Source organism: Rhyacophila brunnea, unplaced genomic scaffold (genome assembly GCF_057557595.1).
Source record: "Rhyacophila brunnea isolate RB1 unplaced genomic scaffold, BYU_Rbru_1.0 scaffold_4, whole genome shotgun sequence".
Classification (NCBI taxonomy): Eukaryota; Metazoa; Arthropoda; class Insecta; order Trichoptera; family Rhyacophilidae; genus Rhyacophila; species Rhyacophila brunnea.
Window position 1 is genome coordinate 37,193,578 of NW_028233068.1, and position 17,642 is coordinate 37,211,219.

At 32.1% G+C, this 17,642-nt stretch overlaps 1 protein-coding gene across 1 annotated transcript in view; it reads left to right on the forward strand.

Moving 5' to 3' along the window:
• Positions 1–17,642, forward strand: part of Gyc88E (Guanylyl cyclase at 88E) — a 262,566-nt gene that overhangs the window by 217,506 nt on the left and 27,418 nt on the right. Inside the window, exon 3 of the mRNA XM_085953576.1 lies at positions 11,610–11,786. Within this exon, the coding sequence (XP_085809702.1) occupies positions 11,619–11,786 (168 nt within the window). The 5' untranslated portion in view covers positions 11,610–11,618. The remainder of the gene's footprint in view (positions 1–11,609; positions 11,787–17,642) is intronic.

Below are 17,642 nucleotides of genomic sequence, written 5' to 3' on the forward strand. Positions count from 1 at the left end.
TTTTCAGCGACTTGGCCAGTGTTAAAACTTACTGTTTTAATATCAGCGGACTTAACTCGATATAAGCTCACTTAATATTTGTCTTGAAAACGACCTGGCAATAATTATGAGTAAGCCCGATCTAGCTTGCATCTAACTCTAACTAATAGTCAGCGCATGACGACTTGCTCTGTCCGCTCAGGACATGAATTGTTGGTAGCTTGCAAGCTTTGGGTTGCAGACCCTTAGGGTCACTATTCCAAGAACGCAAATTTAGTTTTACAGCCGGGGCAATACGGGTGAAATTCGGGAATCCATGTTAACGGTATTAACGCATTATACCTACAAGAAAATATTATTAGACGATATTCGTAATATCTTCTTTTGTGGTACATTTTTAAAATGACACTTGTATGGGAACTCCTCATCTAGTAGTATATCAATGATTGGTTATAATATAATATACGCTCTCAGAAAGTGTTTTTCAAAATTATGTATGTTCAATAATTCACTTAATTTGTATTAATAACTTTATCAATGTAGGAATATAATTGGTGTTATGGAGTTATGTATAAAAATATTTGTAACTTCACAGTAGCATCGTATAATGTATGGAAATCTTATTCAGTTTGAAATGTTGTCGCTCATTTTTCACATTTAATTGAAAATTTGCATTTTGAATTTCTATCATCACAAATTTGTGTTTGTCTCTCTTCAATAGGCATTGCCACATTTTATCAACCAGCTTAAGTTCTACTCTGCCGCATATACCAGCATTGTAGACATTTGAATTCAACTTTCGATTAACTGAAACGTAATAAATCGCAAGTGAAAATGAACCAAATAATGTTTTGTTTCCTTACAATATTGCGAAAACACGTCACGAAATGGAAAATACCACGAACAAGGATATTTGGAAAAAATGAAATAACAATAAATTGGGTTTATTTATCCAACCGGTTTGGCTTACATATTACATCACTATAGCTTTGGCTTTTTTCTGTTTTGGTGAGTAGAGGAATATACTGGCTGTTTCTTTCGTGCGTCTACCAAATGTATTTAAAATAATGTATGTATACTATAATATGCAAATTTCTATATATTACACGCATTAAAGACTAACGATATGATATAAATAATTAGAAAAATAGTCTAATCGGGCTGTATAATAATTATGTCATATGTATATACGTTGAAACAACAGCAGCGAAGCATTCGGCGCATACGGCAAATGCTTTCAAAGCTTCGAGGCGCGTTGAGTAAATCCTGGGGACGTTACAAGACATTCGAATTTATTAATTATTCCGGACAATATTAATTCAATGCGATAATGTATGATAATAATGATACATTAATAAAATGCCTCGGTGACTGTGTTTTTATGCGATTAAACCAATTATATAATTCACAGGGAATCGCATCAGTGACCTCCTATAAAGTTATTTTTTTCTCATAACATAAAAAATGATTTTAAAATTCACTTATGACAGTCAGTTTATCAACTAGGGATTACAATATAGAATAAAATCGTCAACACTGGAATTTTCTATTTGCCGTCAACTTTACGAACTTAAAAAAATTCCGTCCAGAAATCGAAGTCGAGAGAACATTTTGTATATTATCTTGCAAATTCCGTCGAAAACTAAAGTTCAAAGCTTTACCGTCCAGCATAAATACGCGGCAGTTTTTTTTATTTCACTTTGGTTGGGTTATTCAGTCATTTTAGGTAGATATAGCTTTTGTTCAATTTCTCTGCTCACTGAATACCAAAAATACCGATATTTTAATTTCAGTATTAATGAATACCAGGATCCCGGTCTTTAGAATACCGATATTTCCGTACTTATTAGAAACTGGTTTAAAAAATAAATAAATTATAAAAATAATACGGATATGTTTACATGAGTCCAAGCCACATTCAAGGCCAAACCTCTACTTAACTTTATGCCAGCAAAAGAAGAAAATCTTAATGAACTGTCTTTTGAGAGTAGATTAAAAATAAAATTTATCGGTAAATACGGGTTTTTTGCGGTAGTTGTAATAAAAAACTAATGTCGATCAAAACTCAACGTGGAACGGGAAATTAGGGTAGCTATAGAGTTTGAGTCCAAGATTTGAGAAACTGCGCTATAAACAACAAGCTAAACCATCCTACTTAGTAAGATTTAAAAAAAAAAAAAAAAAAAAAACGTGACATGAAACGAAAAACTTTAAGAGCCACTCTCATACAGTATAACAATTGAATTTCCGTCCGTGCTGTACGAGTATTTTCCGAGTGATGATACAACTGTTGAATAATGACTCTCGTGAGTGATGACTGATGACCGATGCCTGATGTCTGATGAGCAATGTCACCCGCTGATGAGAGTGGTGTGATGATGACTGATGAGTTGTGATGACTCACTTATATCGCGTTGTCATAATGTGAGATTAATAAATCTGTCAGATGTAATAGATACTTGTTAGATAGAAAATTATACAAACCATATTTATTTCAGTATACAGGGTAGTTTTACACTATTAATAAACATGACCTTTCGCTTACAAATAACACTGTGGGATATATATTAATTGTAATCGAGATCATTGCCAACTATAGATATACCACCATAAATCGTCAGGTGTTTGAATTTAGAACTAAGCTCATTGCAGTATAAAAAGTATTAAATTTAATAATATGTCTAACGCTAGCATGTCATTGTGGCGCCCACACTCAGCGGACAACCTATACGCGTTATGATAGTAGCAGAGGCGATAGAGGCCTAAGTGATACCTGAGATTTTTTTAGTCAGTTATATCTAACTAAAATTTTGCAAACCAATAACATTTAAAGAACAAAGTGTTGACGTGAACGTGAATGAACCATGACTCGATCGAGGGTGGTAAAAATGTAACAAACACAACGCAACCTCCCACATAATAATTATTTATCTAATCTAATTGCTTACCTAAAAATAGTGCGAAAATCAAAGAATTTTCCAGGGTTAATAGTTTTCAATAAGGCATATTTTTTTCAGCCGGCACAATTTTAATTTGACTAGCATCAAGTAGAGTAGTTTGCGTGCCAAAGTCCTGAAAAAAAAATCGATAGTAGATGCGTGGTATCCATAAAGGCATCTAGAAAAAAAATGAGGATCTTCGGTTGCATATATCGTTCTAGTTATAACTATTTATTTAAATATGCAACAATCGTTTTTTTTCGATAAACAGTTTACTATGTTGTATTCTAAATATGGGTAAAAACTAGCACTAACATCTAAGTCTACAGTTACGTGTCACAGCCTGACTATTATAGTAGGCCTTAGCACAGGCCCTACTCCAAAGCGCACTCAGAGTACAGGTAAATCCGTCCCTAGTATAACCCACAAAGTGTGTTTAGAGATAAAGCCATTGTAGCATGTAGGTAGGTACTATTTCAACAACATTATATTTGACCACTAAGGTAGAAACATTATCCATATTAATTTTAATTAAAACATACAGCTTCAGGGAAATTGTTAAAACAAAAATTATGAGAACGGATGAAGAATTCTCGGAGAATGAAAAGCATTAACTCATATTTTGTCAGAACGGTTGGGAGATTGTTTTCTATAGTTTTACTAGCTGACCCGGCAAACGTTGTTCTGCCATACAAATTATTTCTAGTGAATATTTTGGTTGTTAAATAAAAAATAACGAATGCATCGTAAGTGTGTGGGGATGGGATCTATGACAGAAAGAGGAATGGAGCGCTGTAGACGATGACCGCCGATAAAAACAAAAAAACACCAACCATTCATTTTCTGAATTCAAAATGAGTAATGCTGTTCATAATGAATGAATTACCTGTGACAAGATCTCGTAGTTTTATAGTACGTATTATAAAAATCTATATTAATAATGTAAGTCACAATTTCAAAATTTCTTAAAAAAACCGATGTACTTACCTATATATTTTTATTTACAATAATTTACACTTATACATAATTATATTATACGTAAGTGAGTTCATATCATTCAAATGTATTGTATTGTATTATTATCTTCGGATAAACGATTCAATACATCCTAATTAATTTAACCATTTAATGTAAAATTAGTAAACAATCCCCCAGTAGTGATGTATGTTAACAGATATTTATTTTTATATATTTCACCTTTTGTAGCTCATTTACTTTTTCGAAAACCAATACTTAGGTACGTTCTTATGAAATCACCAGCAGGTTTTCGGTGATTGATTAACCTGATCACTATAAAACCAGGGTTTGCAATCCCGGAATTACGCTTGATTTACTGGTCTTGATATTCCGGGATTTCGAAATTCATTTTTTTATATATCTAGTTTGACAAATAAAGTTTATATTCGCTAATCAATTAAATATTATGTACTTTCTCCGGAATAACGATTTAAATATTTTTTAATTTAATATTGTGCTGACAAATAATATCATCTACTTTATCTTATTTTAAGATTGTATATTGAATGAATGATAATATTAGAATATTGTTCTCTCTCTAGTATGCATTTTCGCTTCAACGCATCTATTCTATACACAAGACTGCTTTCGGTCCGCTACAGCAGCTAAATAAGTTAGGAGAGTATCGAATTATTAACACTTATATGTAACAATTACAATAAGTAGTTATAATTGTTACAGTAAGCGCTATTTTTTAACAGCACCTCTCATGGATGTGATAAATATTAGACCGAGATAGACAGTTTTGACAGTTCAGACGGCTAACGTATTGTAATTGTTACAATAAGTGTTAATACATATTCGATACTTCCCTACCCTATTTAGCTACGTAAAGGCTGAAAGCAGTCTTGTGTATAGAATAGATGCGCAAGAGTAAATATTTAAGATATTTATAAAATCAAGCGTCCTATTCATATTCTGAGATTTCAGCAAATTTCTTTAAACGACTATTTTTCCCAACTCCTAAGTCCCGGGAAGGAAAATTCTATCCGGTATTTCAATCCCTACATACGGCCTATGCGGTCGATCTCTTTGATAAATATGTAGGTATATACTTTATAATAGAAGGCTGAAAACAATGGCAGGGGAAAATAACCAACACAGAAACAGTATCCTGGTTTTGTATAAGTAAAGTTATAGCAGATGAAAACAATACGTGCTAGCGATCGACGTTGAAAAAGAAAACTGATATAAATAGCGAGTTTTTTTCACAATAACACCAACATGTGCAATGAAATGATATCAAGAGAAATAAACGTTAAATGTAAATTCTTGGTGGAGAGACAATACATTATAAATAATATGACTCTAAATAAAAGGCAATACACAGTACGTGTGCCGCGATTACGTCATATTATAATATATAGGTATATTATTATTGTCGGCAAAATGAACCACATATTATTATTATAGTAGGTATACATTGAACTTTTTCGACAATAAAAGTTAATAATCTTCTAACTCTGTGCAATGTATGCATGCGATATTCAATTGTCGCAACAGTAAATATTTTTATCATAAGTATATTTATTTTTAACTGTTGTGACAATGGGTATTGTCGACAACAAATCTACGCATGTGTAAAGCCCTTATTAATCGACATAATTCGATAAATATGCTAAAAAAGAAAACAAGATTTTTTTAAATATGGAAGAGAATTATTAAACTATGTGGATGAATAAAATTAGTTATTTTATTGTTAAGTGTATTGTTGTGTGTGTATTATTTTATATTATCTTTGATTGATATAATGGGTAGAGGATCAGCTCTCTAAAAGATATCTCCATAGAATTCTCCAGCTGGCCACACAGACAAAAGAGATAATACCGATTCGAAGAGATTCATCACCATCAAAAATATTGAGAGTCGATGCAGAATAATGAGGATCCCTAAACGATCCGACAAATGGACCTCCTGTTAGCTTACTTTATATAAAAATATTTATTTCCATATTTATCAGCCGTCAATCATTTCCTTTTTCAATACACCTTCCTTACAGATACATTGCTAAAAATAACTCTACGCCTCATTTAAATGCCAAGGCAATATACACACAGCCACACGATATACTTTAAGGATATTGAATCGGCAATACGAGCCTGTTCTTAATTTTTAATATTTACGAGCCGGTTGTCCGATGCACAATCGTTTTATTGCAGCTGTAAACTGGAACAAGAATACGTAACTATTCTATGAAAGATTTAAAATAATCCGACGTACCAAGAAAACCCATCTAAAATAAATGTTTATTTTATTGTATCTGAAACATCTTCATTTTTGGCATCCGAAATGGATGTCAGTATACTAGCGTATGTACAATGGTGTAACTAGGATAATAAACGATCCCATAATATGTATGGATCAGTTTTCATTATTAGTATCATCATAATATCATCAGCTGGGGTCGATCCACTGCTGGATGAAAACCTCCCCTGGCTCTCCCCACTATTTTCGGTCCCTATTTATTTTCTGCCACGTACATTCACCGAACTTTATAAGCTCGTATATCCAGCGGGTTTTATTGCGTCCCTCTGGGCGTTTAGTGCCCCTTGGATACCACTGTATGACGGCATTTGTCTGGCGGTTGTCTATTCCCCATTACCATTTCATATGCTTAGGGACCTCTATCATATCGCATACTCTTGTCTGCTTCCTTATCCATTGATTTATTTTGTGATATTTACGCGTTATGCCAAACATGCACATTTCCATGCCACGTTGCGCTACTTGTAATATTTTGATTTCTCTTACATTATGACTCCATGTTTCACATGCATACGTGAGCGTTGGTAGCACACATTGGTCGAACACTATACTTAAGACACAATGGGAGGTCAATTTTGAAGATACTATGCAGGACTAAAATTTGGAGAGATCCTGAAGCCGACTTAACCGCAATTTAGCGAAGATTAATTTTATTATATATGTATGTTTCTGTACATATTTAACAATAATATACCTTTACTTGAATGTTCTGCCAGTGAGCCATTTCTGAGAAGGTCACACAGTACATTCATGGTGAACGTAAAAGATAAAATGGTACAGGTCGATTATTAGATATTGTTGTCACTTGCCGCTTACCTGAGAGCCACAAGTTATGTGGCAGTTGGACCCAGCCATTTAGCGGGCTGGCATACACCATTCTGCAATTCTAATTCCTAATAAATATTACATTGTATCGTCTTTTTTAAATAAATACCTCTATGTCACAAGTTATTATTTATTGGATTAATAATATTATATTAGAATAGAAATACTCTGTTTTATTCTTACAAGTCTTATCTTTTTTAAATAGTGTATATTAATAAAATAGTTTCAATAAGAATTGGATGTAAAATACCACCTAAAGTCTCAACCCTACACATTATTTACGCCCAATCGTGTTCCGTGAGGAATTTGTTGAGTGTAGAATGATTCAATAAATGGGCACTGGGCATAGAATCTCGAATTATATTCCAGTATTCAGTGGGGCAGAAAATTCATGTAAATATAAGTCCTCTCTGGCGCTAACAGATGATAGACGGACGAAATTCGCGTGTAGGTCACATCGGTATTAATATCTAGATACCTCTATTAGGTTTATTCTTTTTTCTGGCGGGCGCAGTTTTTTTAAAATTTGTTGTTTGAATGTTCACTGAAACGATATACAGTAACATTGCGGTCATGGAGGTAGGAACCAAGGCTATATTAAAATTTGTAATATTGCATTTCAATACAATCTCTTATAAAATTCTCCATGCGTTCGGTTTCTTAAAAGCATAATACTCGTATATTACATATGCGAAAAAATATTACAAGACAATGGAATTACTGTACGGTGTTTTCGGCGTAAATATTTTACTTACTGAAATCCCGATACTTCATGAATATTTTTGAATAAAATAAAATATATAGTACTTAAGTACTTCTTATGGTTTCTGTCGATTCAGTTGGTACCTACAGCTTATTATGTTCTGCAACTAAATCGTTCTCGGCCAAAGCCTGAACAAAAACGAACCACAAGTGCGAGTGAGAAATCATTCGCACGCTTATATCTCTGGAATATGCGTCAGAGTAAGATAGAATTTCTACGGCTGAATTAAATATATTTTTAAAACGTCGCCGGTAAATATTGATTTGAATGACTACATTCATTTAAAAACTGCGAGCACGTGTTGCTAAAATTTATTGTTTTTTTTATTAAATATGAAGTCAGTGGTAATTATTTTTAGTTATATAGTAGAAAATATGGTTAACTAAGTTGTGTTTAAATGTAGTAGCCGTACTGAGAAGCAACATGATGGTATAACGTTACATAGTTAAGTTAATAATAATATAATTAAGGTTCTACTGTGCGTTATACGCAAGAAACATGGCTTAATTTTGCCAAACAATACCCACTCTCTTTATATTATTACTCTAAGTTCTCGGCTTTTGTCCTCTGTCACTATAATATTATTATATTCCTTCTTGAATGATTGATTACAAACTTATATCGGTTTTCTCGTACGGTTAAGATTTCCTGATCGGTGACCTTGACTTTCCGTGACCTAAAAAAGCTCTCATAATATGTAATTTGGAAGAGAACATTTTTGATTGACAGCTCAGGACATTAAAAAAAACTTGTCTTGAAAAGGCAGAGATAAAAATTCCAACAAAGCAGACAACACCTATATACTATATTTTTTACAAAAATAAGGGCGGTGTGGAAAAAATATTAATCGTTGAGGGCGCCGTAAAATAAAAAAGTTTGAAAAATCACTGAGGTATAATAACCATCGACCCCTTTCCTTGGATAATGAGCTGGGGAATATTGTCGGTATGTTGTCCTCTCATACTGTGGCCGAAGTACTGCAGGTTATCCCAGTCTAGTTTACTTTTAATATTGACAGAGCTTACCTGTCCATTTCCATTCGTTTGGCATAGGTCATCAACATTTAATAAGTAACCATTCCGCCCTTGTCATTAATCCAAAGAATGTTGCGTACCCATACGTTTATAATATATCCACATATTGAAAGCTTCAACTATCCCTGATCATAAAAATGTGATTATTATGAATAATTCATTATATTGAATCAATATTTATTCGTCTTTCATTATTGTATCACTCAAATAGCAATTGGTCAGCGGTGACGAACCTTTGGCATGCATGCCACATATAACACGTCCAGAAAATCTGATGTCACGAAAAATAATAAATTAAAGATACAATATAATTATTAGAAAGAGATTGCTGGTTTTTCTTCATCATATTTGTACTACTGCATTCGTTAACAGAGTCGTAATTATATTATTATTATGAAAAATAGCATCTGATTTAAATGAATTTTTACTATTACTTACAGGTTTTTGGATTGTATTACCTTCTAACATTTAACTTTTCACCGTTACGTACTTTTAAATGGTCAAATTGTCGGCATGTATATACATAGTTTAATTCAAAATATTGCATTTAATTTAGTTTTCACTATGTGTTATTTTATGTAGGGTAATAATAATCAGTGATTATTACAAAATCGCATTGAAAATATTAATTTCATTTTCAGTATCAATAATTATAATATTCACGCCAAGTTCAATAAAATCTACTTCTACAGATCTATAAATATACAGATATATATATATATAAATAAAGCATAAAAGGGGACCCATATCTGCTGATGTATGGTATTTATTTTCCAATTTGTATGGTATATGAGAAGACAAACTGTCACGATGAGTAGATAAGCATCCAAGAATACAAAAATTCAGCGTCATTACTTATTTTAAAAATTCTGTAATATCCGTTATAATTACACTCGAGTAACTAAGCATAAAAAAATGGCTTGATTTATCAAATGGGAGATGGCAACTTGGCGTACCTGTCATGGCGGCAACGCGTGCTAATGGCGTGTTTAAATAATGTCTCGGCTCTCCTTTTAGATGAGACTCCTTTTCTTCTTCACAATAAACCAAAAGATTACTAATAATAATTCTAACATTACTCCCGATCGTTTTAGACATATTTTTATTGTAAAAAGCTTTAAAATATGTAAATTAACAACTCCATACCCCACGGGAGCGTAAATTAAAATAATAATTTTGATGGGCGTTTCTGAATTTGACTTCACATTTTAACACGTGGACAAGAAGTTATTGTTAGACAATATGCTTCATTCGTTCGTAAATACATTCAAATATATTATTATAAATAAATCAAAGGCTCCTTTTATAAATTTAGTGCAAATTCTTTTATCCGCGTTAATAAAATACACATTTACATCAATGCAATTAATATGTATAATGTTGTTCCTAATAATTGATATTTTTTCTCAATATTACTATAAATATTTATGTAGTGTTTTTGGTATGAAAGCATAAAATGGTTAGCCATCGCTTCTGTAGATACTTCAGTCAATTCCTCCGTGGAGTCAAGATAATTCGTTGTATTTTTAGGGGTTTGTTTTGTATTTGATAAGTTTGAAAGATGTCAATAATGTATCCCGAGGTATATACACATAAATATTTATCTTGAGAGAAAGAAAAATATGGGAATAATACATTTTACAAGGTACAAGTCTCAGGAGACTTAAAGGGATATGTACTGAATAAAGTATGTACCTATATGTTTTAATGGTTGGCCGATTTTCCCTAGAAGGATGGATAGGATTGATTTTTTTTGTAGAAACCCTTTCAAACACAAATTCAATTTAATGGATTTGTTTTAGATAAAAAAAAAACGGACGAAAGACCAAAATACAATGTAAAAAAGATATATCTAAGAATAATACATAAATAGATATATACGTATCTAAATACTTTCTATACCAATAAGTACGTACTTGTTTCAATTTTCAATTTTCCCGAGTGTTCGAAAGCCCACAATTTGCATACATTTATACATTGTGGGTAGAATATTGCTTAACTTTTTGTTAAGTTAGTTAGGTAGTTCGATGGAAATATAAACATTTGAGTTCACCTTGTTAGCTCTCATTTTTTAATCGACAAATCGTTTACTTTGTGAATCAATGGGTTAAACCAGTGGCCTTCAATCTTTTCCGTTTCACGGCGCCCATGGTGTATGAAAATTGTTTCGTTAGCCACAAAGAATATCTGTACTGTGATTAACCAACATTTTAATTCCCTCCATCGAAAACAGTTTCCGAAGCACACACATATTTTATTATCAGTACACTGGACGGTGCCGATCACCAATGTTGCTAACAGTCCTATAATTATAGTACAGTACCTACTATAATATTTATTCCGCGAAAAATGTAAAATAATTAACCATTACCTAACGCCAAATATGTCGAAAATACTATAATTTTGTAGGATTTAAGAAGAAAAATGTTTCTGTACTACAGTTTTTTCAGCAATACTATATTTTTACGCCTTTGTACTATAACCAACATAGAAAAAGATGGCAACACTGAATTTTTGATTTTTTTCGAACAGCCAGCGCGGCGGCGCCCTTGAGCATTGGTCACGGCGTCCCAGGGCGCCGCGGCGGACACGTTATATGCCACTGCGACAGTTACCGAAATCAAATAATGCTTTAAATATGTATCTATATCTAATTACTATCAAGTATTGTAATACTAAGAGTTTGACAGGCTCACTCGTTATCACTCCGAACTCATTAAGTATATCTATCTAGCCTCGATCAGAGTAATATAGTTATTGATTGTTTGTTTTTTTCTATTTTAACAGACCATCACAATGTATGGGCTTATATTGGAAAATATGGCGGAGTACATCCGCCAGGTGTACGGTGAGGAGAGGTGGGAAGACATTCGCCGACAAGCAGGAGTTGAGCAGCCTTCATTTTCCGTTCACCAAGTATATCCAGAGCATCTAATACCACGTCTTGCCAAAAAGGCGCAACAGGTGATTAAACAAGTTGTATTTAAAATTAAAAAAAAACAATTTTGATGTATATGAGATTATAGCATTATGTAACAAATCAAGTACTGCTTAATCACTTTCTGAAAATTATATTACACCTATGGGAGGCAATTACCTGACAGCCTTTTAATTATAAACAAAGTGAGACCCTATGCAACAGAAGCTATAAAAATTATAATTAGATAGTTACCTAAATATAAATTAATGCTACGAAGATGCTAACTAAAATTATTTAAATATATATATAATTCTTCGATTGGCGGAATGTGAAAAACCTCAACAAAAATAATTTCCATGAATCATAGAATGACCGATAACTTAAATGCCAAAGCACTCACCCGGAAATTAAAGGGTGTGAATTCGATTATACTCGGTCCAACTTGTTTTCTAGGATTTCGGTATGTTTACAAAGTGTTTAAAAACCATGTTTTTTTTTTATTTAATGTATGTATTCAGTATTTAAATTTTAAAAATATCAGCTCTGGTGTAATCAATGTACAGTGACTCAATTGACAGCGATACAGTGATTGAGTAGTAGTTCGTGGAATATGACACTTAACGACATGCTCTTCAGTGGGAATGGGACGATTTGACACCGCGAACTGGCCTCCGCCGATTGGCCTCCGGTTATTGGCCGCCGGTACAATCGGACACCGACCCAATTGGCCTCCGGGACGATCGGACGCCGGTACAATCGGGCGCCGACCCAATTGGACACCGGCCCAACTGGCCGCCGGGAGATTGGACGCCGCACGGCTGAATTAAATGCGCAAAGGAAAAGACCTACGTAACGACTTGGTAGAGAAAGTAGACACGACACTTTAATATGCTTCTATCTACTTAGTGGTTGTACCTTTTACATTTTTCGCTTATGATTGATAATAATTATTACTTATGCTTTATGCTGTTTATAAAAAGAGAAGAATTCTTTCCTCGTCAGAACTTGAAGATGTGCATAATTAAGTAAGTAATTTATTGTGTATATATATATATTAATAATGAATTGGTTAGTGAAAATAATATTTTTCGGCGTTTTCTCGATTTCATGTTATTATAATTGAACTTTATATTTATTCATCATCCGTAAATAAGTATTTTGAAGTTTATGAAATTACAAACAATATAAGTAGGTAAAATACTTGAAAGGTACCTACATATTACATTATATATTATATTATTGTTTGAAATGTGTTGGTCAATCGATCTTTAATAATTAGGTACAATTTATATTAATCAAGGCGTTTACGTAATAAATAAAATAAGTCTATAATAATTAACAAACTATACCGTATTCAGTACCTACATGTATTCTGTGCCTACATTATTTGTTGTTATTATGTTGACAAAGCGAATTTGTATGTAGGTGCATTTTATTGTCAATAGACTATCGTTTGAAATAGGTGTTAGGTATCTTCGGCTTAAAATTGCTTATTCTATTTTTATTACTAAACGTATTTTATAAAAAATGCGCTAACTCACATTAGATAAATTTAAAGAAAAGTTGACTCAAAAAATTCAGCACGGTGCATAGGTAAATGAATATTTTTTCATAGTGTGGTATATTTTTTTACATTATTTTTAAAATAATTGGAGTAGAGTGTACTAGATATTAATTTACGTCGAAATGTTCATTTGTTAAAAATTTCACCTTTAATTTAAAATGTGTACACAAATTTTTGTTGAAAGATAAATAGTATGGCTAACATTAATACATTATTATTAACATTATTATGGACGCTAAACCAAGAGATGTTACAGAGACTTGAAGCTTTCGAGATGTGGCTGTATAGATGCATCCTCAAAATTTCTTGAACTGACAGAGTGACAAATGTTGAAATTCTCAATCGAATGGGAAAGGACCAAGAAGTTCTACGTAGTATTAAAACCAGGAAACTACAGTACCTCGACTACATTATGAGAGGACAAAAGTACAGTATTATAGTATATATATATATATATATATATATATATATATATAGGTACGGCGCCGCATATCGTGGCTTAAAAACCTCCGTGATTAGTACGAGTGCATCTCCACTGAACTATTCCAGGTAGCAGACGACAAAGCTAATATTGCCTTGATGGTGTCCAACCTCCGCTAGGGGATGGCACAATAAGAAAAAGAAGATAAATATTTATTTCTGAAGAAAATCTCACAAATGGAAAATTCACTGTTGGAATATGAATACGTATAATATAACAAAAACAGTAAAACAAAATAGTAATAAGTAGCAGTGTAAACTTAATAATTATATATCCTCTTTGACAACAAAAGTCAATACCACCACCTGTCACCTGACCAAGGCTACTAAAAACCATCCACACATTATATATATGGTGGATACAGAATGGTGACATGACTTGGGAAGATAATAAGAAAATAAATAATCTAGGAAAAAAAATTATATTGACTGGTGAAACATTTCACCAAGCATGGATTTATATTTTATGAGTTGTATTATTTTGTGTAACTACGTCGAAATATATAATACCTATTAAATTAATCACTAGGAAGCCGATGTTTGTAATAGGGAATTATTTTTAATTTATCTGTGGAAATACCTGGGTACGTGGGAAAGCCCCAGATATTTAAAAATAATCTGATCTAACTACCTCATTAGCTCGATCAGGGGTTAAAAAATGATTGGCTTTTGTCATGATAATTATACAAAATATTATAATAGCGTTAAAATATTTTTAATAGGACAAGAATTTCGAAAAATGTCTAACTCATCGGCTAACAGTCTAAGAGCCGGCTGTCCAGTGAATTCGTCCAAAAATATCAGCAAAATATAATATAAAACATTGGAGTGATCCTGAAATCGATAATTCAATACCTACTTTGATTTAAAATACAAAAGCCGATTGCCAATAAGTAACGCAATTTAGAAAGTGCTTCAGAGAGAATTATAAAAGCATTAGCTCACTTCGATACAAGTAGATAGGACTCGTATAGCTTAGTGGCCAGAGCACGCATCTGGGCGCGAATCCTGTTGGATGTCGTATTTTTTTAGTTAGGTTAAATAATACTGGGTAATTATTGAGTTTGGAAGAAAATAAATCATTAAATCGACATTGACTGATTATATTGCAGCACGTATTTATAAATTAAATAATTAGTATAACACAAATTATGACTTAATAAGTAGAATTGAACAATAAACATATTATTAAATATATCGATGACCCAATCACATGAACCTTTTTTAACTGCAACCGGTTTCGTCCACCCAGAGGCTAGTCTAGTCAGTACGATAAAAATTGCGTTTTATTAAATTAAATCAATAATAGAATTCATTTCCACCATGAATTTACAGTTAACATAATTAATAAAAGAAATATTATATTAAACAGAATTATACGAGTGAACACAGTTTGAAAACCCCTTTTTTTGAGAAAAAATAGGTTTAATAGTATTATTTCGATCAGGGTTGGCAAACCTTTTTACGTACGTGGGCCAAAATTTCCCTATTATAATTTTTCGACTGTCTGACATACGGAGATTCATGAGAAAAAAATGAAAAACAGTTTTTAAGAATGCTATTGAAAAAGTTTAAAGATTATAATTGAGTTCTTTAGATTCTATTTTCACTGTGTTTCTTGCCGAAGGCTAATCTTTTATTCGTTCAATAATTTTTTCCTTGTTTTCAAAATTTCAAGGAGATCGTGGAAGCATTTTAGCAACGCTTCTTTCATATTATTATATTCCCTATCACTAACTAAGCGGTTTTCCGTTTTTAGCGATCATATTTGAGGTAAAATAATAAGCAGCTGTTTATATTTGAATGACTGCCGATAAATTTCACCAAGTTGTCATCATTGTTGGATGAATATTTTTATTTTTAATCTGTCATTTTTGCCTGACTTTCGTTGATTGGTAAAAATAATAATAAAAACCGAAGAAAACATTACTCTGTCGTCATCATTTTTTAATATTATATACTTACTTATAAGAACATTAATTTATTTGCAAAACTTTCTTGTATATTATTAAATTATTGTAGGTTTTTTTCTCTTTTCAAAATAAAACATTCGCGTGCCATGAAAAATCATCTCGCGTGACACTAGTGTCACAGGTTCGCCATCACTGATCTAGATTCATTCAGCTGCAGGGTTAATGCTTTTAACTTTTGCATTATCTACTTAGTATTAGTATTTTGAGATGTTTAAAAAATACCTAATGATTATTTACCTTTGTATACATAGACCATAATTTCGGAGTATATTTTCGGGGCAAATTTTCATAACAGCTAAATATGGTAAAATAAAAAAATGTATAATCCTCGTCATAGACATTTTCTTTGATCACTGTAAGTGGCAATATGATGCAAATCCTTACTGCTTATTTTAATAATAATTTAGTTTATATTCTAAATTTAATTAAACGTTTAATTTTTTTTTCTAACAGTGCTTTAATGAATTAAATTTACAGAAAAGATGATCGCCTTTTGTTTATGTTTTTAGTTCTTATTAGTTATAGACATTCATCAAAAATATAAATTGTTTTTTTGCTCTTTGAAAAAAATTGAGAATATGGCAGTTGCACCCATCTGCTTCTAAGGTATAGATATTATTTATTTAGTAGATTCTAATGTAATGAACAAAGAAAGGCCTCAGAAATACAATCATTTAAAGGTGCTGATAACCGAATTAAAAAAATATACAGGATTATGGTTGTAGAAATCCAATTGCATATTAAAATGGACTCTTTTACAACTACAAAATGTCTCAATACGTCCAATGGTTTTTGTATAACTCCAAGTAGGCCTACTACTGAATACGAGGTATTAGATACAGTAAATAATATACATTATATTATATAATTATTTGCCTTACAAAACCAATGATTTAAGAATTCTATGCGAGAGTTAATTTGATTTTACAAACCTTTAACAATAAAAAGGTACCTAATTGTCAATTTTTTATAAATAAAATAATTAAAAAAAACTGTAGGTATCCACTAACTAATTATTATGTAGGTATGATTTTTAAATTTATATCAAATAAAAACATGTCATTTGTAAAATTATGGATACCCTCAAACTGTGTAACCTATAATATGATAAAGTATAAAAGGATTACTTGGGAGGATTGACTTATCCAGTATTCAAAATCGTGTTTAAGAAAAAAGACATCTTATTCAGTATCGTAGGCATTCCAGTAAAATGATATTTGTGAACAATTAGTACGAAATAATTTAGGAATTTTATAGTATTGACAAAGAAATTAGTGCATTGTTTGAAGTGAAATTAATAATTAAACTATTAATAATATTAATTCGTGTTATGATATAATCGTTTATTTGATAATAAGTGACATTGACAATTAAAAGTGTTATTTTCAGTGAAATTATTTGCGAAATAAATAAACTCAAGCTACAATAATTAGTGACAAATACCATATTCGCAATGGAAGAGCAGATTATGAGCGAACGCGGGCATGGAAAGTTAGAGTGTGACGGATTTGTTTATACCTTCGATAAAATTAGTAAATTGGATAATTTTTTTTAAATTTTGGCGATGTGAACAAAAAATAATTTGCAATGGGAGAATCCATACTAAAGCTGGCGTCGTGGTAAAAAAAATAATGAACACACCCATTTCTCTTCACCGGCTCGAGTCGAGGTAGCGAAAGTAGTGACAGAAATTAAACGACGGGCGGAGAATTCTGTAGAAGCCACCACAGGAGTGATAAACCAGTGTTTGGTTGGGACTTCACTGGGGTCGCAAGCCGGAATCCCCAATAATACGGCATTGAGAAAAATGATCAGACGGAAACGTGGGGATATACATGCATATCCGACAGATCCCTCAAATCTTGAAAGCCTTACTATACCAG